Source organism: Melanotaenia boesemani, chromosome 15, assembly GCF_017639745.1.
Source record: "Melanotaenia boesemani isolate fMelBoe1 chromosome 15, fMelBoe1.pri, whole genome shotgun sequence".
Lineage (NCBI taxonomy): Eukaryota > Metazoa > Chordata > Actinopteri > Atheriniformes > Melanotaeniidae > Melanotaenia > Melanotaenia boesemani.
The window spans coordinates 13,183,954-13,210,878 of NC_055696.1; the positions used below are offsets into that span (position 1 = coordinate 13,183,954).

Below are 26,925 nucleotides of genomic sequence, written 5' to 3' on the forward strand. Positions count from 1 at the left end.
TCCTCGGCAGGAAAGAGAGAAGGGAGAATACCGGGACAGAGCAGGAGAGGAGGGTGTGGGTGGATGGGTGGGTGGAGGGTGGGTGCCGTCTATTTTGGAATGGGCTCTATCAGTACTGGGAAACGCAACGCGCGCTCCGACAGGGAGGAGCGGGTCTCCGGGACAGTGTCACTACTGTTGGGCTCTGACAGAGTTTAATTGATTAAAAAACATTATATGCTGCTGGTTTAAAGAGCAGCATGGTGGGAAGTTTGGTTGTTATCTGACAGGATGATCTGAGAATTTCCACACATCTAGGGTTTTCTCTGGTCAGCTAAGAACAGGAAACTGACACTATAATTCAGGCTCACCAAAATGCAACAACAGAAGAGTGGAAAATGTTGCCTGGTCTAATGAGTCATTTTCAGCTGCAAGACTCAGATGCTACGATCAAAATTTAATGTTAACAATAAGAAAGCATGAATTTATTTTACCTTGTATCAATGGTTCAAGCTGGTGGTGATATAATGGTGTGGGGGATGCTTTCTTGGCAAACTTTGGGCCTCTTAGTAACAAATGAGTATTATTTAAACACCACCATCTGCCTGAGTATTGTTGCTGACCATGTCCATCCCTTTATAACCACATTGTACCCATCTTCTGGCTACTTCCACCAAGATTATGCAACATGTCACAAAGCTCAAGTCATTTCAAACTGGTTTCTTGAACATTAAAATGAGTTTCCTGTACTCTGAGGGCCTCCATGGGCACCAGAGTTTGACAACAGAGGCTGACAAATCTGTAGCAACTGTGTGATGCTGTCATGTCAATATGGACCAAAGTCTCTGAGGACTGTTTCCAAAACCTTGCTGAATCTGTACCACAAAGAAAATAAGAGTTCTGAATGAAAAAGGGAGTCCAACCCAGTTAGTGACTGGTGAGTGAACATCTACGTACCTCCAGAAATAAAGGGTCATTATAACATTTTTTTCTGCTTCTAATAAGTGGAGGTTTGACAAGATAGGGTCTAACATTGGAAGACAAAAACTGAAAGTTAAAAGACAAAGCTCTCCAAACTCTGTACAGTCAAACGTCCAACACACAAAAGGCAATGTTTTCATCAGCTTCCTTCACGGACATATTTCAGTAGGTTGCTGTCAGCAGTTTTCCTTTTATCGCAATAATATGACCAATAACCTGATGAGTTCTGCTTTGTGAGCATCTCTATTTTTCAGTGCTGCACAGCTGCCACTTGTCAAGAGTATTTATAAAGCTGATGTTTGGATCAACTCTTTCCAGTGATTGTAGCCAAGTCACAGCTCTTCCTACCGCTCTTGAAAATGATCATGTACCTATACTTTTGAATGGGATTTTTTTTATTATTATTTTTTAAGTTTTTCCCCTTTTTTAATCTGTGCAAAACAAAGAGCAGCTGCTTGAAAAACTGACTCTTTAACTATTGTATATGTCTTTTGGAGATAATCTGTTTTTCTGTAGCAGAAATTTGATCCATGTATGCCAAATTTCTTTCATGTTGCTGTGCACTTAAACTTCCCAAACATATTTGTGTTTATTAAAGACAGAGTGCACATAAACTGCTTTCAATGAAGCTTAAAAGAAAATGAAGAATTTACATTTTGTCAAACCTTCATTTTGATGCCACATCCATGTGTTCGACATCAAAAACATTAAAGAGGCACTGACACACTGAACGCTCCTCTGATTGTGCTATAAGAATATTTTTAAAATATTTATCTTAAGTGACCAAACTGTAGGGATTCACTACATTGTGTTTGAAATCATAAAATGCCTTTACGATACAAACTAAAACAATATTTTAAGGTTTTGAGATAAATCAAATTACTTTTTCTTTAGTTTAGATAAAATAATTTATATCCAGAATAAACAAAAACAGTTCATAGAGTCGATGTGGTCTATTTGAACCACTCCTGTTATCTATAGGTTAGTCACAACCTCTCGTTACTGTACACAAACAAATTTACAGTAAACATGGGTTTCAATAATCTCCATTGTTTAATGTCACAGTTGAACCACATAATATAAAAGTATATGTACAGTGATAGTTTTAAAATAAAACCAAAAATGTTCATGACAAACCAGACATACCCAACACCTGCTGCTACTCAAGCATGCTCCCCAAAAGCAGCAAACACACATAAAAGAAAGCCACATTTAAAATGAAAAGGGAGTAAAGTGCATGTATGACAGATGTTCCTGTACAGACATTTCTGATTGCAGAGAAACTTCACTTGCCAGTCACAGGCACACTCCTAAAATCTGTACAAAAGAGATAATTTGGGGGAAAGACTTTTTAAAATAATAAAAGGAAAATGTACAAACCCACATGATAAAAATTGTGCTACACAGTCCCACTCACTGACATAAGCCAGATATAAAAACAAAAACATATACATTTCCTAAAATGTTGACACAATATAGACCTTTACATCCCAAAGATAACACAGCAGAAAACTCACAAATGTACACTCTGCTTTTAACCCCCCAAACCGATCCTTTCTTCCTTACAGGTATACAGACGGAAGGAATCTACTTTGAGTGGGGCCAGAACTGTGAGGACACGAAAGAAACGAGTTTATGCCAGTTTATCAAGCAATGAAGTTTCAGACAGAGGACGTTCCAGGGAGAAGCCAGAGCCCGATGTTTGCAGAAGTCAGATTTGGCTGAGGTATTGTGCAATTTAAAAATAATCAAGAAAATTAATTGTGCCTCCATTCATTTTGTTCTAAAACGTCTGTACAGCTGTTTTCAGTTCCTGTTGTCACCACCTGGTCTGGATACAACTTTAAAGCAAAACTCATCTGTGATGTTTGTAGTTCAACCTGAGATCTTGCATGTTGAGAATTAACTGTGTTGTGTGTCATTTCTAATACGGGGTATTACTTCCAAATTTAGATCATCTGGAAAAGAGGGAAAAAAAATCTGATAGATTGATAAGTCTGTGTTGATGTGATGTGGAGCAGATTCATCTACCTGTCAGTTTGCAGCAGTTTCTATCCAGCATAACTTACAAATGTTGGATGGAGAGTCTTGAAAAACAGCAAATGGAAACAGAGACTACATTCCACTTAACATCAAGTTGGACTATTCAATCATCCAACCAGCCACAATCAAGTAAACTTTAGAAAGATGGAGAAACCCACAATGATGTATGCATTGAGAATGTGCCGGCTCGGGCATATTTACATTTAAAACCAGACAGCATACCTGGATGACTGTTTTTGCTGCTTTTAAATGACCTTTGAAAGTAGTCCACTATCACATATTGGATATTTCACAGAGCCTCTTGGAGGATCTGTAGATAACGATGTACAGAAACTAACAAACACATTATTTAAGGCAAGAGGCATTGGTTTGTTTTGCTGAATAATTCTAACATATGCACTTGATTACCATTTCTCATGGGTGCACAATTCCTCCCACTCTCTCACATACACAGATACACAGTGTGAGGGTTACATGGTGTGGTAAAGGGTACTAACAGTTCTTTTCTTAAGCCGCCTCAGGGGGTGAGTCCTTCCATATTGCTGCCTTGTTGTCAGAAGTGTCGGCCCAGGCATATTACAAAAATCTTGCCCAGTGTTTGGAGGCTTTTCTCTCTCTAGGTTTAGATTTGATGGTAGAAAGACTCCTGGTGAGGTTTCTCCAGCTTTAGAAAGCCTCTTTGCAGCAATATTGAGGGTTTCAGGCTGTTCACCACTTAACAAAAGAGAGTTGTGGACCCGCTGCTTCTTGGATTCATCACTAACTGAGTGGACTGGAGCTTGTGCTGAGGGTGGAGCAAGAGCGGATCGACTGAGCTCCCATTCATTCAGATCATTAGCGAGCAGCTCCAAGCAGCCCAGTTTGGCCAGTGAGGCGGAGCGCTTCATCAAGGATGGAGGGGTCAGCCCTGCCTGGCGAATCCTGGCCTCCACCTCTCTAACCCTCTTCTGGATGCTGCTGCCTAGCTTCTGAGCAGTTCCTGGAGCCTGTCCAGCGAGCCTGACCTTGCAGGCTCCACCCATGCTCACCTGCTGCAGGAAGGCACCCAACTCACACAAAGTCTCCCACGTCTCCCTCATGATGATGTCACTGTGGGGTCCCTCTGTAAAGTAGTCCCAGTCTGTGCCCGACTCGAGCTCGGTCACGCCTTCCAAACACAGGAAATTAACAGAGGCAAAGGGAGACTGGGCAGAGCAGAGAAACGAAGAGGTAGAAAACAATCTATTATCAGCAGGCTGGAGTTTATGTTCTTTTGTGCTTTTGTCATTATCTCCTCGGTTCCCAGTCTTGGCAACAAGAGATGAACCCTTTTTAACTGGTTCAAACTTCCCATCTGCCTCTTCCAGCTCTTCTTGCAAAGTGCTACGTACTAATGCGTCATGAAGAGGTGTCACTGTCGTCGAATGGATGCTGTGTGGACGACGTTGAGAGCATGAGGAGCTGCCAGAGAGGGATGGCGGTGAAGATGAGGGTGACGGAGTCTCGTGCTCTTGTTTCATTCTTTGCTCTAGCTGTTGCGTGACACGCCGCACAGACCCCCTCGTCCAGTCGCTGTAGAGACGAGCAGGAGCCTCATCCTCTTTGTTTTTCACTTCCTCTTTTACATTCTCAGCTTCCTTCTGCAAGACAACATCTCTATCCTCCTTTTCCTGCCTCAGCTTTGTCACTTCCTGGCTCTGGGAGCCTTGAGGCTCTGGTTTGCTGAAAGTCTCTGTAGGCTTCCCTCCTGTGACCTGCACAGGAAGATGGATTTCCTACAAAAACAAGGAAACATAAGAGATAATTTGGTTATATAACAAATAAAAACAGTATCTATTCATAAAGTTACTTAGAAGAGAAGAAAGTAAAACAGATTCAAACATGACAGATTTGATATTCTATCTATGAGCCACCAGGTGGTGCACCCGATATCAAGAACCCAAAGGCCTACTGAAACAAATATGAATGATATGAGAAAAAATTTAACTACTGTGGAATTTTTATCTGAAAAATACTTTAGTAATCCATGTTAAATCCTCTGGGCCTCTTACACAAGCGTAGCCTAGGAAAAAAAAACAAAACAAAAAAAACATTCGTACATGCACAAAAACTCAGACCAGCGTACAGAAGAAGTGTAAAGTTTGAAAAGAAATCTTATCTCACCCAAATCTTTTACAAATGTTTTGTTTTTTTGCCATGAAAGAACAATTTGCTGAATTATTGTAAAAACTGCCACAGCAGAAGTTACCTTTCCTTTCTCGTCCACTACTTTTCCCTCATTAGCAGGAGCCTCCTGAGGCGGTGGCTGATGTTCCTTGCCACAACTCTTCAACGGTGGTGACAGCTGCCCTGCAGCACAGTGGGTTTTACCATCTTGACTCATTCCCTTGAACTTTTCCCTGGCACTGAAAAAGTTGATGTGATCCGCGCTGTGGCCGAACAACAGCACGTTGTCTTGTGGAATGGCACTGGGATAGCTGATAAAATCATTAGTGGAGGGAGCGTGGGCTGGTAAACGTTCCAAAGATGAGCTACATATCTGTTGGTCACCATCTGTGTTTTTGACAAGCACTGTCGCAGATGGACAGTGAGTTCCAGCTTCTTGTGTGCTTGGTGTTTGTGTCGTCATGGGGGCAGACGCTGACACAGACAGTGGTTTTATTACAGAGCAGGATGATGCCGGTGGTTTGATAGCTTCTTCTATGCATGCTGGAGCTGGGGACGGAGCAGGAGAACGGGGAAGTTGGTGAACAGAAGGTGGTGGGTGAGGCTGGCCCACTGAAACACTTTCTGCAACAGTCACCATATCTGTCTTTGGAGGCTCGGGCACCACGGTGGCAGCCCTTGGGTGGGAGAGAGGAGGTGATGAATGCTGCTCCTCAGAGTCACATAGGCCATTGGACAGCAGGGGAGATAAAGACACAGAACCAGCTGTGGTATCAGGACAAGGGGGATCCTGCTGGTTGCTCCGGGCTACAGCAGAACGAGAGGGAGCCTCAAGGCTTCGAGCTTCACCATCACCTGAAAAAGCTCCCAACCTTTCAAGGGAAGAAAAGTTAAGCTGATTGGAATAGATGCCAGTATCAGGCTGGCTTGTGGAGTGTGTTGCTTTGCTGGAGCTGGCTGAAGTTCCCAGTGATTCCAGCAGTTCTTTCACAGAAGGACTACATGTGCTGCTGGCCTGGTTATGGGGGTCTGAGCGACCCAGACTGTAGGGCTGTGCGTAGGATTTAGACAGTGGCTCGTGGTGCTCAGACAGATCGCTGTCGGAGTGAGAACGCCACAGTTTGTTGTGCCTCTGCTTGCTGCACAAGAAAAAGATAAAACAAGCATATTCTTAATGTTAGTCCTGGTCTTTGTCATTTTTACTGTTAAATGTTCTGTCTCAAACACAGCAATGATACCAATAATGTGGTTGCTTGTTTTCACACAGAATTATTAACTCTGAACCCGGGTTAAAGTGAACAACTCTATGTGGACTTTATTGTAGCTTCTCATCTACTGAATGTGTAAACCTTTTCCTAACTTGTTTTGCGTTACAACTTTATAAGAAAAGAAAATGGAAAGACATGTTCACAGCTCGTTCTGCCAATCAAAAGTGCTCAAAAACACAACTTAAAACAAGCATGGCAAATTACACACAACCCAGAAACTGGGAAAAAAATAATGAACTAAAATAAACTCAATTATGCTTCTAGCTGAAATACAGACAGTACTTGTAGTTTTATGTACACATACACAGGAAACGAACAAAACAAAACATAGTATTTAATTTAGAAAAGAATAATGCATGACATTGTGTGTGTGTGTCCTCTATAGCAATCTTCATTATGTATTAGGAAATGTGTGTGTGTGTGTCTGTCTACCTGGCCAGAAGTATGCCCTGATACTCCTCCAGCTGTCTCATAAAGGAAGGGTTGGGTTTGGTCACAGTTCGGCGTTGCTTGACATAATCAAAGGCCTTTTTCAAATCCCAGCCGAACTCCTTCATGGCATAGGCGATCACTGTGGCTGCAGAGCGACTTATACCCATTTTACAGTGCACCAGGCACTTGGACCCAGATTTCCTGATGTAAATATAAAGAATCAAGTGACTCATTATTATGAATGTTATGATTATGCAAATTAGATTATGCATGTAATACCAACCAAATCTCTATATTTCATGTATAATTATTTTAGAGTAAGCATAATATTTTTTTTATAAAACACATACACTACACTGAATCAAAAATCTCTTCAATCCAGGAATGATTTGCTTTAAACAGAACTGTGCATATCAGAGGAAATACACAGAAAACATGTCATCTAAAACTCACTTCGCTCTAGATATAAACTTATAAGTGTCATTCCAATAGGCAAGCAGGTCAGTGGCCTCCTCGTCGTAAACACGGATGTTGTGGTACTCAAACACTCCAGGGAAGAAGTTATCAATCTCCCTCGTTACATTCAGGATGTACTGAACTCTGAGTGGAAGAGAAACATGAATGTTAGAAGAGGATTTCAGACATGACTGGATGATACTCTATAGAAAATATTTAAACACAAATATTTAGTTTCACTCAAAGAAAATAATCTTTTCATGTATATTATTTTACAGGGAGTCCTTAGTGGTTTTAATACAGACTGGATGGTGTAGTGGCTTTTATTGTTTTAGTCCTTCCTTACCCACTCTTCTGCAACTCTTCCAAATTGGATGCATTCCACTCAGATCCCTGTAGAAAGCAAAAGCAATCTTCAGACTTGTTCAGAGCCTTTCACTGAGCTTTCATAATGCTTCAATCCTACAGTAAGACATGCCTGACATCCACTATGAACTCCAAACCAAACACCACCAAAGTACCTTAAAATTGGGCAAAACAGCATTATACAAGACTAAGCTCCAACTGGTCCATAACTTTGCTGCCCGGATCATTACAAGAACCCTGTCATCCCATCGCATCTCCCCTATCCCTCAACAGCTTCACTGGCCCCCGGCCCGTTCTCTCAGATCATCCCTTGTTCATCCACCCACTGTGCCCTCTGCCCACCTCAGCACCATGGGGAGCAGAGCTTTCAGCAACTCTACTCCCAAACTTTTAAACTCCTTTACAGCCCAACATCCGAAATATTATCTCTCTTCATCTTCAAATCCAGACTCAAGACTCATCTGTTTAAGTTTGCCAGTTTACTTTAAGTCCATCTACACTTTTCTCCACTTCTTATATGCTGATTTTATTCATTGTTATTTTGTCTTCTTCTTGTACAGGGTCCTTGAGTTTTTTGAAGGGTTTTTTTTAAATAAAATGCATTATTATTATTATTATTAAATCATAATGTGCAGATTCTCCAGATAAAGATAAGCCCTTGTGTGTGAAGTGGTGATAAATCTCTCAAGTTTAAAACCTGGGAGTTTCTAATCTTTGGTGTCAAATAGAGGAGAAGTATGTCAATGATAAGTTCATTGTCACACACACCAAGAAGACGTGATCAAAGATCTCCGTAGGACTGTCCATCTGGCCCAGGATGATAATCATCTCATTGTCAATGAATTCCTTGAACTCTCGTAGGTTGCAGGTCATGTGCATTTCCAGTTCTGTTCGGATCTGCAAAACAGTCAGACGAGAACACAAAGTTAAACAAAAAGGCAGACCCTACGTTTGTTTTTAGGAAAAAAATGAATTAAAAAAAACAAAACATTTTCTCCCTGAGTGGGACCAAATGCAATCCAAACATTAAAGTGAGTACACCATCTGCTTGGAGTGTGAAGCCCTGCATGTGAAGCAGCCACTCACCTCTTTGCAGGTGACATTCTCAAGATCTTTCTGCATCATGATTTCCCTCAAGCTGGTTTTGATTTGTCGCTCTGTCAGCTCTCTTTCTGTAGGTCTGCAGACACATTGAAAAGAAAACAATGAATAAGTTAAAAAAAAAAAGTTCATTTTCCAAAATATGCACACCTTTGTATTTTTCAATAGAGAATCATAATCCTAGTGTTCAGAGAAAAAAAATAATATCATGCAAATACATACACATCGGAGAAGAGCACAGGCGAGTCGGCTCGGTGTGACTGCACATCCTGCATGGCGTTCCACTCGTTGATGCGCGCCTGGTCGGAGGACACCCTGCTTTGATAGTAACTAACCCAAGTGAGGAACAAGCTGCCTGGGAAGTAGTTGTGACAACGAGCCACTTCGCAAGCTTTGTGGAGTGACTGCAGAGCCGACCTGTGAATAAGTCCAGAGATTAAAAATTTTTCATTAAGAGACAGAAAGTGGCTAAAGAGACATATAAACAAATGGCACAAATTCGATACCAAGATGAGCGCCTGTAAAAGCTGTAAGGGAATGTGTGATTTATGCAGTGCGACTCACCACATGGCTTGCACAGAAACAGGCTTAAACACATGCACTCTGTTATCAGTTGACACACTGAAACCCCTGAAAAAAGAAGAGAGGGAGCAGATGGAAGAGAGGAATAAAGATGGATACTGTCAGACCTCTTTGCAAACTGGTGCTTAGCAAGTGCTCTGCTGTTATAGAAGGCTGGAATAGCTCTTACCCATCTCCATCCAGGTGTATTAAGGTATCACTCCATAAAGGCAAAACCAGTCCTACAGAACATGAGCTGGAAGGAGAAGAAACCTCCATGTTACAGCTTGAAGCACATTACCAAAGCTGGTATGCACATTCGAGTTTGTGTGCATTCCTGTCTCACCTATCTACCGGACTAAAATCCATCCCCAGCACTACGCTCTCCTCCGTGTCCTGGCGACCATTGGTTGAGACCACCACCATGTAGCGGGTCACCTGAGAATGGGCGCTCTCCAAACGAACCGCCTGGTGAAGCAAAAACGCAGGTGATGACTCGAGAGTTTGCTGACAACATAAAAGCTGAATTATGTTTTAATAACGCTGTGTACCAACCAGCTTAATGTTGTCCTCTGGTCTGAGGAGAGTGAACATGGTTTGTAGATGCTGCTGGATGTCTCCTAGTGAGATGAGAGAAGCAACTTCTTATCAGTACAGCTGCACATAAATGGCACTTCATTTACACAAAAAAACTGATGAATTAAACAGACAGCGACTGCTGAGGAGAACCTTTGGCCTCACCTGCATGTTTGCTCCGCAACTGGGAGAAACGAGAGGCAGAAGAAGGGGAGGAGCCATTTCCTCGAGGTAGGAAGAGAGCAGCTCCTTTAACTGTCAGGAAACTTTCACTGATGCTACACAGAAACAGAAAAAGAGAGAAACTGAAGTGCGTAATAACCACCTACATATGCATCACATAATTCACTCTGGAGAAGCTTATAAGCTTTAACTGACTTGTGTTTTTCCAACATTTAAGCAGGCTTTATTTCACTCAGACTAACCAGTTACCTAATAAATCTGTCAACAGAAAGAGTCTGCAAATCAGTTCAGTATTTCAGGCATTTCTATGGTATGGTTTTTTTTTTTTCCTCTGGTGTTGTGTCTCAAAGTTGAAGGTTTTGTGCGTCTTTGCCCATCATTGCCACACAAATGGTTCAAACCAGTTTTTTTTAAAACTATTTTTCAACTTTATGAAGCAGAAATTCTAGTCTTTTTGGCATGAAAATATCACTTGTGAAAGACTGGTCCATCCAAATGTTTTGACAGTGTTTGTTAAATTTTAAGTTTACTTAAAAAAATTACCCATGACCCTTCTGAAGAAACTATTTTATGTACAATAATAACGAGAAGACTGATGAGCTCTAGGCATTTCGACAGTACAGTGTGCAGCAAAAACCAGCTGCTTCCAATTACATGATGGCTTAACTGAACTAGACATATTCATATACTGACAAAGGTACAACAAACAAGGATGTACTGGCTTATGGAGTCAAGAGAAAAAAACAGCTCTCCTATACACATACAATTAACTCCTTCCTGAAACCAGCAGCCTTCATGCTTGTACAAGACACAGCTGTAACTCTACTGGCTTTGACTCAGACATCCAAACTCTCTGGCACATAACTGAACAACTACCCAACTTATACTTGGCAGCTATAACTAAGCTGCTCTGGGTCACTGCTCACTCCATAATAGCATTATGTAACAGACTTAAAATGCCCAACGCATTCCTTTGATTGAGACATTGTCAGACGTTTGAAATACATAAAAAAAGACTGAGCTTCATAATGACGTCTTTTCATGTTCAAAGACCTTCTGGCCAAGGGGTTAACCCGACCCTAATGTTAAAGTCTTACTATGTGTTATGATGAGGAGGAAAAGATTCATCACTAAAACCAGTGATTACTGACTGTTTATACTTTGTCACTCTTCACCAGTTGCAATTATATCTCCATAGAGGGTGTGGAGGTGGAGTCGGTCAGTTCATATAAGTACCTGGGACTGCAGCTTGATGACAGACTGGACTGGTCAGAGACCATCAACGCCATCCACAAGAAAGGACAGAGCCGTCTGTACTTTCTAAGGAGGCTGAGGTCCTTCAACATCTGCAAGAAACTGCTGCTGATGTTCTACCAGACTGTGGTGGCCAGTGTCCTTTTCTATGCTGTGGTGTGTTGGGGAGGCAGCATAAAGAAAAGGGACGCAGCACGGCTGGATAGAGTGATCCGAAGGGCAGGATCTGTGGTGGGCACAGAGCTGGACTCTTTGGTCTCAGTGGCAGAAAAAAGGACCTTGGACAAGATCCTGACCATCCTGGACTCCTCCTCTCACCCTCTGCATAGAACTCTGAGCAGGCAGAGGAGTGTGTTCAGCCCCAGACTACTGTCCCTGACCTGCTCCACCAACAGACTCAAAAACTCTTTCGTACCCCGGGCCATCCGGCTGTACAACATCTCGCTGAGGGCGCAGGGGTCACAACCACAACCATAGTCTGAATAGTTTTTATGGACATGTGCCTTTTTCTCATTTGGAAGCACATTTGCTCTTATCCCATTCTGTTAACACTGTCTCAGCAGTTTTTGCACATCCTGCACTTTTTCACTCATGCACCTTGTTTGGCTACCACCGTCAACATATGTACATACTTGATCACCTGTACAGTATATATGTACATAGACCATAATAATGGTCTTCTTTATCTACCGTTGCCTCTATTTAATTTTAAATTAGTCTAGTTATGCTTAAGTACTAACCCCTAATGTCAAGTACTAACCTTTAATGTATGTATATGCTACTGGATGCTTGAATTTCCCTCGGGATCAATAAAGTAACTATCTATCTATCTATCTATCTATTACAGGCCAATGGTAAGGAAGCTTCAGGGACAGCAAGTACAAAAATCTATCTTTCTGCTACAAAGAAGGAGGAGGACAGGCACAACAGTATAGAAGGAAAACTGTAGTAGAAACAGTATTTGTATAGCTGTACAGGATTTTATAGTATTTTGCATTCACCATACAATAATACTCCCTAGCTAGTTGTTACCAATCTGTACCATCCACAAACTTTGACCCAAATCTTACAGCTTCCTTGAATTATGGCATTATGACATGCATCAAAACACAAAACTGAATGTGGATCTTAAGCTGGCAAGTGCAGCTGTCTTCTAGTTAAACCCTTCATTTTCTAGTAAAATAGTCTTTGCATCATCCCCAGGCTAAGCAAGGAATCAACAAGGATTAGAAAGACTGATTGGAAGTACTGGCATCAGTGAAATTGGAAAGAAAATTGTGAAAAACAACAACTAGCCATGTGCCATTTTTTAAAGTGAATAACACAAACAGATAAACTTTTGATGCGTCCTTTGGTTTGTACAAAGCTATGTCAGCTTAGAAGACCTTAATGCCCATATGCTGTGAGAGAGGAGTCGGGTTTGCACACACAGACTTCCTCAAACATTACATCTTGAGCATGTGCTAATAATGGATAATACAGATAAGTCGCGTCTCTGTTTACTTGATCAAACCGATAAATTGAATATTAATTCCAGTATTATCCCCGGCATTTCCTCAACAATCAGTCTGCATCCTGTGAATCCATCTAGAGTACACTGTGTGCCTTGCTTGCTTGTGCCCCCTGAAGATGCAGTTCGGGTACAGCAAGAGAAAAAAAGTGGGTGGAGAAGAATGTACATGTGCAGGTGAAGCATCTGGCTGACAGACTTCTTATGGAGCACAGGGAATGAAACCCTCTTGCATCCAGCTGCTACTGTGCTGCCATTTCCTTCCCATTTAATCATCATAGGAAAACCCCAAACCTGAGCCATGTAAGAGTGGAGACTAAGACTAAATAAATGACAACATAAACAGTCCACAAATAATGAGTATTGCCCAAAAAATGTGTGCTTCACTCACTAAAACAACATAGCGAGGTTCAGTGAGTACATCATGCTCCTACAGTTTACATTCAACTAAGCCCAAATTCACAAGGACATCTTGGGGCTGTAGACACGGTATAATCAGTAAACTTACAGCTGATAAATTACCCCCTGGGAGATCACGGAATTCTCTGTGAAATAAGGTCTCATCTTCGCCCCGCAGCAGGCACAGAAGCAGCTGGACGAGGAGCTGCGAGGGGCGGTCACAACACCGGGAGGCATCGCTGATCTGAAGGCGGTGACAGGACGACCAGACGCGGGTTGCAGTTACAGAAAAGCCACTAACGAAACGCGAAATGTGGTCACTCCGAACTGCGCAGATAGTTGTTCAAATGCATAAACTCTGGTGTAAACCCAGACTTTAAGGTTTCGCTCATCACGATTCACTAAAGTGTCCGTCGCCTCGATATAAACAAAAGATTTAGAAAAACGACGTATTATAATATCTATAGAAACATTAAGAACGCTGACACAGCTAATGCATGCTGTTGGAGAGCAGGTGCATTACCATCTGCTCAGTAGTTGTGTTTCATTTGTCTGCAGCAGGCTGCGGTAAATCCTGCAGCTGAGGGGCGGAGACACGCGTGGTCCAATCCGCGCAAACAGCAGCATGTTCAAGTCTGTCTGGCGGATTATTAGTGGGTCCGCACCATTTAACGCCCGGGCGACCCGGCGGAGGGGCGGGTGAGCGGAGTTGTCGATTTATTTAAAACGGGCAATCAGCAGGGGCATCAGTCGGATGACCCGCTCAGATCCAACGGCTTGTTTGGCTATAACGCCCCTTTTAACCACATCGATGCAACGAACAAATCTGAGTTGGTATGCCGATAAACTTAATAAATATTACAACTTGAAATGTGTGGCCTTTTTAAGTTTAGTAGATAACTTCGCATTATTATGAGTCCTAAAACAGTTTCTGGTGATTTTATGATTCTTTTCAGCTTCTCTAGACAGTTGTTTTATAATCCAATCCAACTAATTGCCCTAATAAGACACCTCCAATGGACATCGTTGCATTTTGCAGAGTACAACATGAAATAAATGTGTACACACCTTTTCTTACCCAGGTCAAAGACCAGGAAGCAGGAATAATTCCTCTGGTAGTGTTTCATATGAGCGCTTAGGTTTATGCAGCATAGCTCACTAGTGATAAATATGGAATGCCCTGCTTTAAAAAAAATAATAAATAAAATAACTAATATTTTACCATCTTTTTTTAAATCCTCCCATGATTTTTTTCATTGCAAAGTTTCATCTAGATATCTTGATGCAGACAATAAAAAAGCTGCAGCACTGCAATATTAGACTCTACTTTCAGTTATGAAAAAGTAAAGTCAGAGCTTTGTGTGTTTAAGAACGAGGTGGTTGATCAGATTATAAGCACCTTCTTTTCGTTTCCTCTTATCATTCCCTTCTATCTGAACTCATAACTGCTGTGGGGGTTCTTTTTCTTTTATTTAACCAACTGATATCAAATTTCTAGTTTGTGTTCAAACCACCAAAAATAAAAATCCCTAAGCCCTTTATTTAGAAAGCCTGCTGGAGTAACGCTTGTTCATGCATCAGTAACTAGAACATTGCAGGTTTTTCTATTTCAGCATCTGGTCATAAACTTATCCATAACAAATATTCACACTGAGAATGTTCTCTCTTCTCATGGTACTATCAGAAAAATGTTCTTTTGCAACTGATTTCCTAATTAGTTATTCAACTCTCTGTGTGATCAGTGTGTGTTTATCACACACTGATCACATTTATGTTGTCTGATCCCTCCTGTTAGAGATAGCTAACCACGACTAGGTCCGTGCCCTTTAGAGAAAATTCTCACCAGAGCAAGCAAAACCTGACACCCCGTGTGCCTCCAGCGACAGAAAAACAACAACAACAACATGTAAATGGAAAAAAAAGATTGAGAAATCAAAAAGGAGATACCACACACACTGTGTAGTCACAGTAACCCGACCTCAGACTTGGTTACGTTGCTTGTTGATCCCTTGTGGTTTCAGTTTTTAGGCAAGGTTACATACTGAGGGCAACTGCTTGGCCAGCACATGACAGCAAATTCATATTTAAGGATAAACAATTGCAACATGGTGCTTTTCAGAGTTCTAAATCTGTGTGAAGTTTTCTTTTTTTTTCTTTTTTAGTACAATCACAATCTGTCTCTGACCCTACTTGATATAAAAGATAGGTGGTGTGATTTATTTACAAGATAAGTCTTGATGATTCTTAAAGTTTCCATTTCCTGTCAGAGATCTTTGCATTGTAAAGTTTACAGACATCAAACTGTTCATCCACTACTCCGCTCAGTTACAAGTGCTTTAACATATCAAAGCATGTACTCAATGATGATACTGCCAAGCAATAAGTCCGACATTAAATGAGAGGGAAGCAGCCCACAGCTAAAATTATGAGACAAATATTTGGAGGAAGCCTTCATTATAAACTAATTTCAGCTACATGATCTTAAAGTTCCCTAAACAACACACCAGTTTGCTGATCAGCTGTCCTTCAGCAGCTTTCTCCATCTCTTACACTTACAAAACTTTCTCCAACTCCCTTCTTTCTTTAACAGAGTATCCTCTACATCTTTTGTAAATAAAAAGGCTTGTAGGTCTAGCTAAGTCATGGTCCTGACTCAGTAATCCACATGTTTACGTGTGTGTTGTTGTGCACATTTCTCAAGTTCCACCTGTCTGCTCTCCTGTTTGACTGCTGAAATTCACACCATCCACAGACAAGCAGTGAAGGGCAGGATGTGGTTTTTATAAGCAGACAGACACCAGACACTTCTCTTCTGCTCTATTGTCTCCACGTATATAAACACACAGTCACCTTAGTGATCACAACACTACTTTCTGTATACAGTGCTTTGTACTCGAGGATATCAAGGGTTTTTTTCCAAGCTCACAAAAACAAACTTACTTTACATAGATTTAACTGCTCATAAGTTTACACTAGGTTTATCTCATTACAGTCAATATTATGAATAATATATCTAGCATACACTTGATCACAACAGTGTGAATTAAAATGAAAAGTCTTAGAGGGAACAAACGTGCACATTTGGTAAGGTCAAGAGAAATGTGCAGAGACAAAAACTGCTAAATTTATTCTGCATCTTTCCTATTAAAAAGATGATTCCTCATTTTCCGCTTTCATGCACTGAATCGTTATTATTATAGCAGCTCAGACACACAACAATAATAGAATCATAACCAACTTCTCTGTCTCCTCATTTTCCTCCTACAATTCAGCCAATGATGATGCTGCTTTAGCTGGTGTCACGAAGCAGCTGATGTCACTGAGTTTAATCAGCAGCACTGCAGTGGGCCTTGCTTACGCAGGCAGACACACTGCTCTCTCCATTCCAGTCTGAATGAATGCTGCTACCTGTGTCCGAGATGAGCTCCGCTGCAGCTGATGGCTTCCACAGCATCACAGGCACAGACATCAGCTGTGTGTGGTCAAAAAAAAAAAAAAAAAGATATTTCTGGCTATCTAAAGAGACAGCTTTATGTTTTCTGGAAAAAAATCATTATTGAGTTATCTAATAGTAAACCTTCCTGTCTCTAGAAAAGCTAAAATTTTATTTCAGATGCAAAAACGATGACTCTAAACTTATCAATTTAAAGACTGCTTCGGTACGGAATCTGTGTACGAGTAGAGGAACAAAAATTTTAAAAAATGACAGATTTCTTATTTCAACAAACAAAAAATAAGAATAAAATGCATTTGCTTTTTTAAACTTAGTAAAAATGTCTAAGTTTACCAACTGTACTTGAATGCAATGTGTATTTGCAGGGTTTAATGTAAAGCAAAGTACATTTTATTATTTAATGTGTACCTTAAACACACCATGATGTCCTTTGTTTTCAGCAGTTAGACAGCTTCAGAAGCAAAGTTCAAAATCAGATTTTGTGCCTTTTAATGATTTAATCTGGGTTTACATTTAAAATATTAACATGAACAACTCACTGCTCCGACTGCAATCACTCTGCTGAGGTGAGAAAAATATCATCTGCTATTACAGCTGTTCACTTGCTCCTCACTATCTTTGTATCCACAACAGCTGAGCTTCCACTGGATGCTATCGATGGCCAACATGGTGTACTCTGTCTCTCTCTGTTGTAAAATATACTGGATCCAAATTGCTGATGAATTTTTTTTTTTATTTTTTTTATTTTCAGCCCTATCCATGAAATCAGAGACAGTGGAAGTTACTGAATGAAACGACTACTTGACAAGAAAGAAGGGATGATTGGGTCAGATTAAATAAAAATTTATGAGGAACAAAGTGGATATACGGTATCAGCTATTAATGTATTGTTATAGGAGCTAATCTTGAAGGGACATTGTGGAAGATTTACTGCCATCTAATGTTGGAATTGTGTATTGCGTTCTAATGTATATTGCAGTTTAACATGTACTGCAACAACGGTAGCCGCTGTGTGTCAAAAAGCCTTGAAGAAACAGATGAAAGCATGTTAACGTTATTCCCCGCCACCATATTCACACCAACACAGTTCACCTACTTCTGTTTAATTCACAGAACCAGCAACCAAACTTCCTCCCTCTTCATAATAACAGTAAACATATGTAACCACCATGAAACAAATACAGAAGTATGTATTAACCAGTAACACAGTTACTGTATTTCAAACTTAAAACACTCAGGGCAGCTGTGCTCATCCAGCACAGCTTGCCATCTAGAGCCTTGGGACTTGGTGTTGCTGTGAGCTTTGGCTGAATTGTGATTAGCTTGACTTGTTTTGGTGAATTCTTTGAACAAGCTTGGTTTGGATCTTTTTGCTTGTTGAGTTACATTGTGAATGGCTTTAAGCCTTTAGGATTGTTTTGGCTGATATTGAAATCCCTTGGTTGAGATAGTTTACTTTTGAGTTTTGTTGCCTTTTGCTTTCAGTACTGTGTTTATTTACCATTTGACCTTTTGATTTGATTGTTAAATAAACCTTTTACGTAAACCATTTAATTTCTTGTCCTTAATGTTGGCAACCCCTTTCCCCTAGCAGAGCCAGGGTTGTAACACATAAAGTAACTAGAGCTATTATTATTTACTTTTTTAAAGTAACATGCCCAATCGAGGTCATAACACATATATACATGCAGACATCGAATTTGGCCAGTAAACAACAGAAAATGTGGCATTTCTGATATTCAGTATAACTGCTGTGTATAAAGAACCATTTAGCTATGAAAAAAGGAAACAGCTAGGAGGTTTTAGTAATCGTTTTTATTAATCTGCCATTAGTAATATATTAGTTCCCACAAAATTAGACTATACTTTGCAAAAGCAGATGATGGGATACTTTACTAAACAAATTAACAAATAATACTCTAGAGCATGTGCTGCATTGCAAATTACTTAATTGCATAAAAAAGAATGAAGATTGATATGTATATCTGCTCCTCCACTGAGTTTCATGTCACACAGATCGACTTAAATTCCACAGCTGACTTCAGCTGTCAGATTTTGTCATGTTTTTGTTATGCTTTGTAGCCTGAGTGAACTTGGTCATTAGAAAGTTCTCCATCTGCTGCAGGTTCTATTGGAAGTTGCCTCCAACTCCCAATCTACTGGAGAACAGGGGAAAAAAGCTTTCTGTCATCAGCAGTAACACAAGACTGTGTAAAAACCTGGAATGTGAATGTGGTATAAGACACTAACAAGGCAGCTGCACAACATAAAGGACAACAACAACCTATTCGGCCTGCAGATAAGGAAAAACAAAATGGGATGAGTATTTCACTGTACATTTCTGATAAAACAAATAAAAGAAATAGGAAAAACAAAATCCCAGAGGGTGGTGCTCTCACAGGGTTAAACAAACTATATGGAAAAATACACTTAGCCACCTCGAAAGATCCACCAAAGCAAAGTCTGCATGTGGGAAACATGATAAAGCATCTAACCGCAGCCCAAAACAATAAGACTGACTTGCAATACATAGAAAGTTCAACAAAGTATATGAAATCAGGATTATTCAATATTTGTTTATAAGAGCATCAAAGCCAATATGACACCCGATCTTGTACCTATCTATGTGTACACAGACACACACACATAGCCCTGTATGTGAGGATAGATTTCACTCCCAGCTGCACAAATACAGACAGTTCTCTCCGATGAACGGCACACAGGTCCGATGACCACACAGATAAACAAACACTCTGACTTTGGGAGCAATTACCTATCTGTTCCTGGATCAGCAGTATGTAGCACCCCTGACCCAAATACCCACACCACCATCACACAGACACTGCTGCCCTCTAATGGACTGACATCAAGCCACTGTTAATTATCTCAAACTGGATAGGATTTCAGGCTTTCATCTGCAATTAAAGTGCCAAATATGACAAAAGAGAAGAGAGAGTGCCCATTGAAATCATGCAGAACAATTAAACATAGTAGGTAGTGAAAGAAAACTGATGATTATTGGTGGAATAAAAGCAAACTCAAGTGTGGTTGAGTGAAAACAGGATAAACCAGATCTCCAGCTCAGAAGAAACAATGGGCAGCACTGGACTGAGACGTGACAATAACACAGAAGCTCTTTGTCAAATACAGCAATACAGGAAGAGGGTCCACGGGATCAAACACATGTGGAGCTTATTTTCTTCCCCGTTTATCTATAGTCCAACCAGCCCAGATGTCGGACAGACCCAATGTTCTAATTTGTTTTTGGTATGATTGTGACTTCATATATTTTCTTTTACTACTTCTCCTGGCATCACAAACTTCTAAATTATTATCCCCAATACCACAATGCATTAGAAGCAAAAAAAAGATCAAAGCGCTTCACCTGAGACAGATGAGATGATCATATGCTTCAGTATCTTACCTTCTCGGCTGAGAGCGGCGGTCATCCTCCCCGCTACCGGACTCCTGGAAAAAAAAAAAAAAGAAAAACAAAATTAATAGGGTTTTACAGCTAGTTTAGTCACCAGAGTAAAATGCCCCAATTAAATGTTTCTGCAAATTAAAACTATATATAATTTCAGCAAACATGTTTCATATCAGAATTTATATATGACATGTACATAAAACAATGCTTTAAGAACTAGTGGCAACTGTACAACAAAATGCACATTCAGCAACTGAACTTGAAAACAGTGACAGATCATCAGATTTATATTATGAAATGTTGGGTGTTAATGCAGAGCAATAATTGCTTGAAATTATTCTTTACAAATCTATATTTGTGTCATAATATTGCCTCATCCTTCTGTAGTCACAATTTTACATGAAAAGATAACACACAAGCTCATATCAACAACATGAAAATATATAAATAGTTTTGTCTTCAGTGATCAGAAAGAGTGGAAAAAGACACACAAATGCAACCATAATTTCAGTTATTATCTTATTGGGTTGATTAAATGATACTTTGAAACGTGGACTAAAAAAAGTTGTAAACTTTGCAGCAAAGCTGGATTTGAAATACAAGACATCTCAATCATAAATATTCAGCAGAAATCACCCAAGTTTTTATATAAAAAGTAAAAAGTGTTTATAAAAGGGTACTTTAGTGCTACTCTGACTGATAAAGAGTAGCTTGTGTACTTCCATATTCACACGCATAAAAACTACAAGTGGCATCCAGCCGATGATTCAGTCCTGCTTCATCAGAGCAGTGGTGCTGAGAGACAGGAGAGGAGGGGCAGAGTTCAGCTTTAACTCAATTTACACACTCTGGGAAAATGACCTCAGTCTGTTTTTAAGGTGTGGCTGGTCAGAGAATAACATATTCACACACACACACAAATAAGCAGGGACACAAGGAGAGACAAAGAAAAATCTAATATGAAGTTCTGCTAAATGACAAACCAGAGGCAACCACAAACCTGTGGCAGATAAATGTCTGGCATTTATCTTGTGAAGTATTCTCCTTATCTCATTTACTCTAAACGTGAGCTTAACTAGCTTAACAACAATACTAAAACATTAACAGTTTCCCAAAACACATAAGTGGATATTGATAGAAACACTGAGCAGATACAAAAAGATAACTGAAGCTTACTTGCTACAGTGCAAAACTGACTAACATGGCCAATATTAATTGTTTGCAGTGTTTCTGTCTTTGTGTTTTCAATATAAAAAAGTAGATAATAGGTATGCTCATGTGTAGTGATCACCAAAGTAGAAAAGGGTCTGGATACTAGAATTTACTGCCAGGTCTTGTGACAGTTGTGGATCCAGTTCAATGTAATAACTGCAAAGGGCGGTGCTCAACTTCTTCCAGCAACTTTATCCAAAGCAGGTTTCCATTGTGACTGTCAGACAGAACAAACCATGAGATATTTAAAACAGATCCTGAGGTCTGATGGATGCTTTACTTAAAGTTAAAAAAGCTGGAACCAGTGAGTCCATGCATGTGTCTGCTCTGTACAGATTCTTTATTGTGACTGATTTGAATAAAAATGCACATACTAAAGTAATTAGAAAATGAAATCACATTACCGTGCTGGTTCATGTCAAAGTCCATAAAGTACAACCTTTGAACTTGTGAGTGGGAGACTAGATTATAATACGTCCATTTCATTTACTTGTGTTGCACTTTATATAAGAAGTAAGCAAGTTTTAAATAAAAACAAATGCATACATGAATTTGTACAGTGAATGACAAGATAGTGGATAAGGTTGAGTTTTATTTTAACTTCACCAGATTAGTGTCAGCAGCCTTTGTGTCATGCTGTGATTACTTAAATTTTGTTTACAAAGGACAGCATGCAGATTTTTGCATAAATGAAAATGTGTGATTTTTCCAAAGTGTATGAAAATGTGAAACCTGAGCATGCAGTGCAGGCAGGGATCTGCAGGGCTTGAGGACAGTCCATGCTTGTATGTTACAGCTGAAGTAACATACAAGAAGTAGCAAACCTACATAAAACTAGTAAAATCTTCTCCTCCATGGACTAAAAAATAGTGTCCAAGTGTGCATGGTACAATATGTGTATTTTCCCCAGCAGAAAAATTCAGCCAAAGGTTGTAGGAAACAGACAACAGGCATCACATGAAAGGCTTTACACAACACTTTACAAACAAACAAAAAATGCAAATCACATGACTACAAGACACGGAAATCCAATCATAGGTCTGTGCAATTTGTTTTTACAGTAAATCGGTGCTACTCACTTCTTAAAAGCATATTTTTACGAGAAAGCACTTCTCACCCTTTTCTATGTCTGCATGCCTCACCTTGCTAAACACTGCATATGCACACCTTCTTGCATTATTTCAGCACCTCCTTCTTCTGTCATAATGAAAGGTTGGCTCACGATCATATCTTTAACATGCATAATTCTTCAGAGGACGGGTACTTGCACTTCTTGCTACTGATTGCTCAATGACAGGATTGAAACATTCTCTCGTCTACAGGTTTACACGTTTTGAGGAGGTGTTCTGGAAGACAGAACAAATCAACTAAAATGTGTGTGTACATAGCAGACGGTAATCATTATTTTCACTCACAGAACCTGTTTTACACTCAGAAGACAAAAAGGTGTGAGGGACAGGGTCACTTTCAAGGCCACAATACCCAGACACTGAAAAGAAAAATGTGATAATCTATGCTATATGTTTTGAATAATTTGATGTCATTTTATGGTTTGTCAGTATGGCCATATATACAGTGAAAAATTGTGTGCTTATATATCCACACATGAATAAGGACGTTTTGGACACAGATGTAAGCAAAGGTGGAAATCTGTCAACTCCACAGCCAACAGTACACAAAGCAGCACAGACACAGGAAGCGTGTGCAGTTGTTTACAGCAGTATGCTTGTTTATTACTTCCTCACTGATTCTGATTTTCTGATTTCTACTTCTGTAGTAAGAAGACTAGCAAAAGGAATGGCAAAAGGACAACCACCCGTGCCTCTGCTTTGCATTGGCACACTCTTGCCATCACTCCATAGACACGCACACAGAGAGAGACAGAGAGGGGGGATCAGACAGGCTGAAAGTATGCCGTGTGAGACAGTCTGGGGAGGTGACAGTACATGACAGACATGCAGAGACAGAGACACACGTCCACAACTTAGACTGCATACCAAGAGAGCACGAGAAAGTAGCGCTAGTCTTCTTGCGTGTCACACCGCATGTAAAGAAGCGGAAGTGCATTCAACACGTCAAGAAATATATCTAAATTGTAGCCCTGTCACTTAAAGCCAATTTGTAGTATGCCGTATTATTTATTGCCACATAGACAAAAGTAGGAGCCGGATCCTTTCAATATAAATAAAAGAGGACAGCTCTGTTATCCTGGAAACAGTTAAGTACTTAAATACCAGATGAAGACTTGAACTGATGCAAATGTGCATACAAGGACCATGTCAACATATTTAATCACAAAAAAGAGAAGACACAGACTTCATTGCAAGCTAACGGTGTCTTCTTGCCATCCAACAACTAAAAATTCTCCTTCACGTTAACTTAGGAGCAAGCAACGACACTATACTGTACTGAAAATGATGAGCAGTTATTTTTCACGCATGCGCACGAGTACAAAGGCAAGGCACTTGGTGACAGTCAGCAGCCGATAAAAAGAGAGCATAAACGATGCATAGAGAGCTTAACCAGCACGGAGATTTGGGTTTGGTGGTGATGGAAGTGGTTGTGAAGGAGGGTTGAAAAATTGAAGGGACTCTTACCGAAACACAGGGGCTGGAGCTGGTGCTGGGGGTCGGTGAACGCTGTACGGTAACCAGCGCCATTCAGCGACCGGGAAGCGGACACCTGTGAGGAAGCGACAGCGGCGAGACGAGCATAATTGTCTCGAGAGGGCAAAACCTCCGCTGAACCTAAATTATCTGCCTTCTTGCGCTTTTTTCCTTCTTCTTTCTCCCAGATCGCGGACTGTTTGACTACTCCCCGGCTGTTTCCTCTGTCAGTTGCACCTGCGCATGCGCAACTACCCCTAGCTTGTCAATCTCGATTAACCATATGAGTGCTGGAGGTAAACAAAACAGCTATGAGTAGTGTAATTAAGGCTAATTACTACGTCAACTACTTAAATAATAATTAATTACATTTAAAGATGACTATATCCATTTGAAGGCAAACAATTTTAAGTTATTAAATTGACTATATGCTAATATAAGCTAGTAAAGTTTATAAAAGGTCTACTTGGGAATTAGGGGTTGTTAGAAGGACCTCTGGACCAAAGTTCCTGTTGGAAATAAACCACCACAAATCAACACATGACAACACACAATGACAAAAAGACACATAATTACTTCAAACAGCAACAAAGAAACTCAATAAGATTAAAAACAAGTAAAGGTAGACCTAAAATTAGAGTTAAATAGTAATAACAACAAAGTGGCACAAAATTATGAAAACAAAGCGACTAAAGATGACTTAGAGGAGAAAGCAACTGACTCACAACAGTGCCAGAGACACTCAGAGAGAATCAAAATACCTAGAAAAAAACTGATATGAAACAATTGCAAAGACAATGAAGATAAAAAAAAAATGACTTCAAGAATAATACAGACAGAAACTAGCCAAATATAGAGACACAACAATCAACATAGATGCAGGGAGCACAGTAACATCTGTGTAGACCTGTCATGTCATTCATTTTTTGCCAATAATCCTGATTATTTAATAAATCTTTAAATACCAATGCCAAAAATGTTACTTAATCAACTATCAAATATTAGTTTCCACATTTAAATGGAGGATTGTTTGAAAGTTGCTCTTAAGAATTATTGCAAGGGCCTTTTCATTAGTCTTTTGCAACATTATCTAAAAAATGTGGCATTCCAGATGACATTTGTAGTTCAGATTAGAAAAGGATTTTTCCCAGAAGGTTAAAGGTTATGAGCCTGTATCTGTTCTTTGCATGAATACCCATGAGCCTTAATAGTCAGACAGGTACTAACCAAGGAAAAATGTCAGGTAATATCTCATGACTTCTGAGTTGTAGCCTGCCTGTCTGAACCTGCATTGCTACACTGTGATCTTCACTGCTCCAGGGCACAGATCAGCCATAGTAACAACCACAGCCTGTCACAAACCTCACACTGAAATGTGTGTCATCAGGACAGGCAACACAGCCCAAATACCAATGTATTTGGTATTATTAAAGACATTGTACAGCCTGGTTTCTTCCTCTCTTTTCTGCCTATATATACTAGAATGATAATCATGCTGGAATAGTAAAAACCACAGATGTGAGGATGACTCAGAGGTCTGGAGCCAACCTGAAACAATGCAGTAAAAATCATTTACTGTGCTTCCTTGTTGACATTTGCAATGTTCTGTTTACACATGACTGCCCAACAATGAGGACGACTGTATCACACAGTAACAGATATCTTGTTATTTAATTTGATGTTATTTTTTCTATTTCAAAGTGTCTCTCTCTTCATGTCAGTCTACATGCCCTTTTATTCCTCTACCCTGTAGTTCATTCTATCATCAGTCCATCCATTCATGTGTCAGGCAGCTTTGGTTGTTTGCTTGTACCAGTGGGATTAGTGGTGTGGCCAGAGAGGAGATGAGATGTAGATTACGACAGAGATAATGGTGTTTGGATTTAAAGTGACTCAGAGGAAGCTGTAGGGATTCAATACTGCAGCTTTAATCACAGGTGAGCCTCTTTGATCTGACTTAATGACTTAGGTTTTTGTAGAAAGCGTGGACGTGGCTAAAAATGACAAATGACTTGAGTAAATCAAATGAAAAGAGGGTTTTTTTGTTAGACACAGTAACCACAGTATGTTGTCTTTATTTGTTTTCTCTCTGGTCAGAATACCAGATTAAAATTGGTCTTTCATAGCAGTTTAACAATGTTTCCTCACAGAGTGGCACCTACCCTTTTTCTTAATAGGAAATCTTTCCCATTCTTTATTACATTGCTATGAAACCATGCAGCTACAGAATGAAAGTAGATCTTAAAAATTTGGTTTGTAGATACTGTGGTGGTGTAAAGCAGGACTAACTACTAAACTGGAGGCCAGGATTTCTTTTCAGGATCAACTCAGTGTACCAAGCAGTTCTGAAAATTCAGAAGCTTTAATTCTGTCACAACAGATATTAACTGTATTGTTGGTTTCTTTCAGCTGTTATTTATTTACTTTGAATCCTGGTATAAACATATTATATTTTCAAAATAAATATTATAGGACAATTTGAGATATATTGCTGAGATTAGAGGAACCTGATAGCCATGTTTTGAATGTAGAAGATTACACTGGAAAAAGTAGGGATAAAAAAAGAGAAAAGCAAGGAATGCTGGGGGCCAGGGCCTGCCTAACTCCTTTTGCTACTACTGGGCAGCAAACATGTCTAAACTGGCCTACTGGGTCTCATGTTTTTTGAAAAGGACAGTGGCCATATGTGGGCCAGAATGGAATTATCATCCTGCTCATTGACTAACCCTGCAGCCATCATAAGTTGTCCACTGTCTAAGGGGTGTAATGGAAAATTTATTCATATACCCTTATAGTTTGTAGGTTACACTTTGTATGTCTGTGTATTTAGATAAGAACTCCTTCTCACACCTTCCCCCCTCTCTCATCCCCTCAACAGATGTTGAGGGTTTAATGAGCTTCCTCCTTTGCACCCTTCACTCCGTAACATTTGTTAACAGCTATGTGAGAAATTTAAAACAATGATCTCCTAC

At 40.0% G+C, this 26,925-nt stretch overlaps 1 protein-coding gene across 2 annotated transcripts; it reads right to left on the reverse strand.

Moving 5' to 3' along the window:
• Window positions 1-1,911: 1,911 nt before the first annotated feature.
• Window positions 1,912-24,176, reverse strand: ssh2b (slingshot protein phosphatase 2b). 2 transcript variants are annotated; one of them, XM_042007881.1, is made up of 15 exons: window positions 23,945-24,176; window positions 20,133-20,176; window positions 10,074-10,186; window positions 9,888-9,952; window positions 9,679-9,800; window positions 9,523-9,588; window positions 9,336-9,401; window positions 8,994-9,188; window positions 8,757-8,850; window positions 8,439-8,567; window positions 7,651-7,697; window positions 7,302-7,448; window positions 6,849-7,049; window positions 5,231-6,287; window positions 1,912-4,757 (listed from the first exon to the last, which is right to left on the reverse strand). In XM_042007881.1, exons 1-15 carry the CDS (start codon window positions 24,005-24,007, stop codon window positions 3,474-3,476), a joined length of 3,693 nt encoding a protein of 1,230 aa, XP_041863815.1. In that variant the 5' UTR covers window positions 24,008-24,176; the 3' UTR covers window positions 1,912-3,473. The 2 variants fall into 2 exon arrangements, with proteins under 2 accessions (XP_041863815.1, XP_041863814.1); XM_042007880.1 differs by lacking the exons at window positions 20,133-20,176; window positions 23,945-24,176 and adding an exon at window positions 13,364-13,804.
• Window positions 24,177-26,925: the final 2,749 nt, after the last annotated feature.

What these genes read in the sequence shown, in the direction of transcription:
- ssh2b (XM_042007880.1), bottom strand. Translation starts at nt 13,491, where the DNA reads ATGCCTCCCGGTGTTGTGACCGCCCCTCGCAGCTCCTCGTCCAGCTGC. An exon ending in TCTTTGATCACGTCTTCTTG is followed by an intron (nt 7,698 to 8,438) that starts GTGTGTGTGACA and finishes TGCTTTCTACAG; the next exon opens with GGATCTGAGTGGAATGCATC. An exon ending in GAAGAGTTGCAGAAGAGTGG is followed by an intron (nt 7,449 to 7,650) that starts GTAAGGAAGGAC and finishes TCTTCCACTCAG; the next exon opens with AGTTCAGTACATCCTGAATG.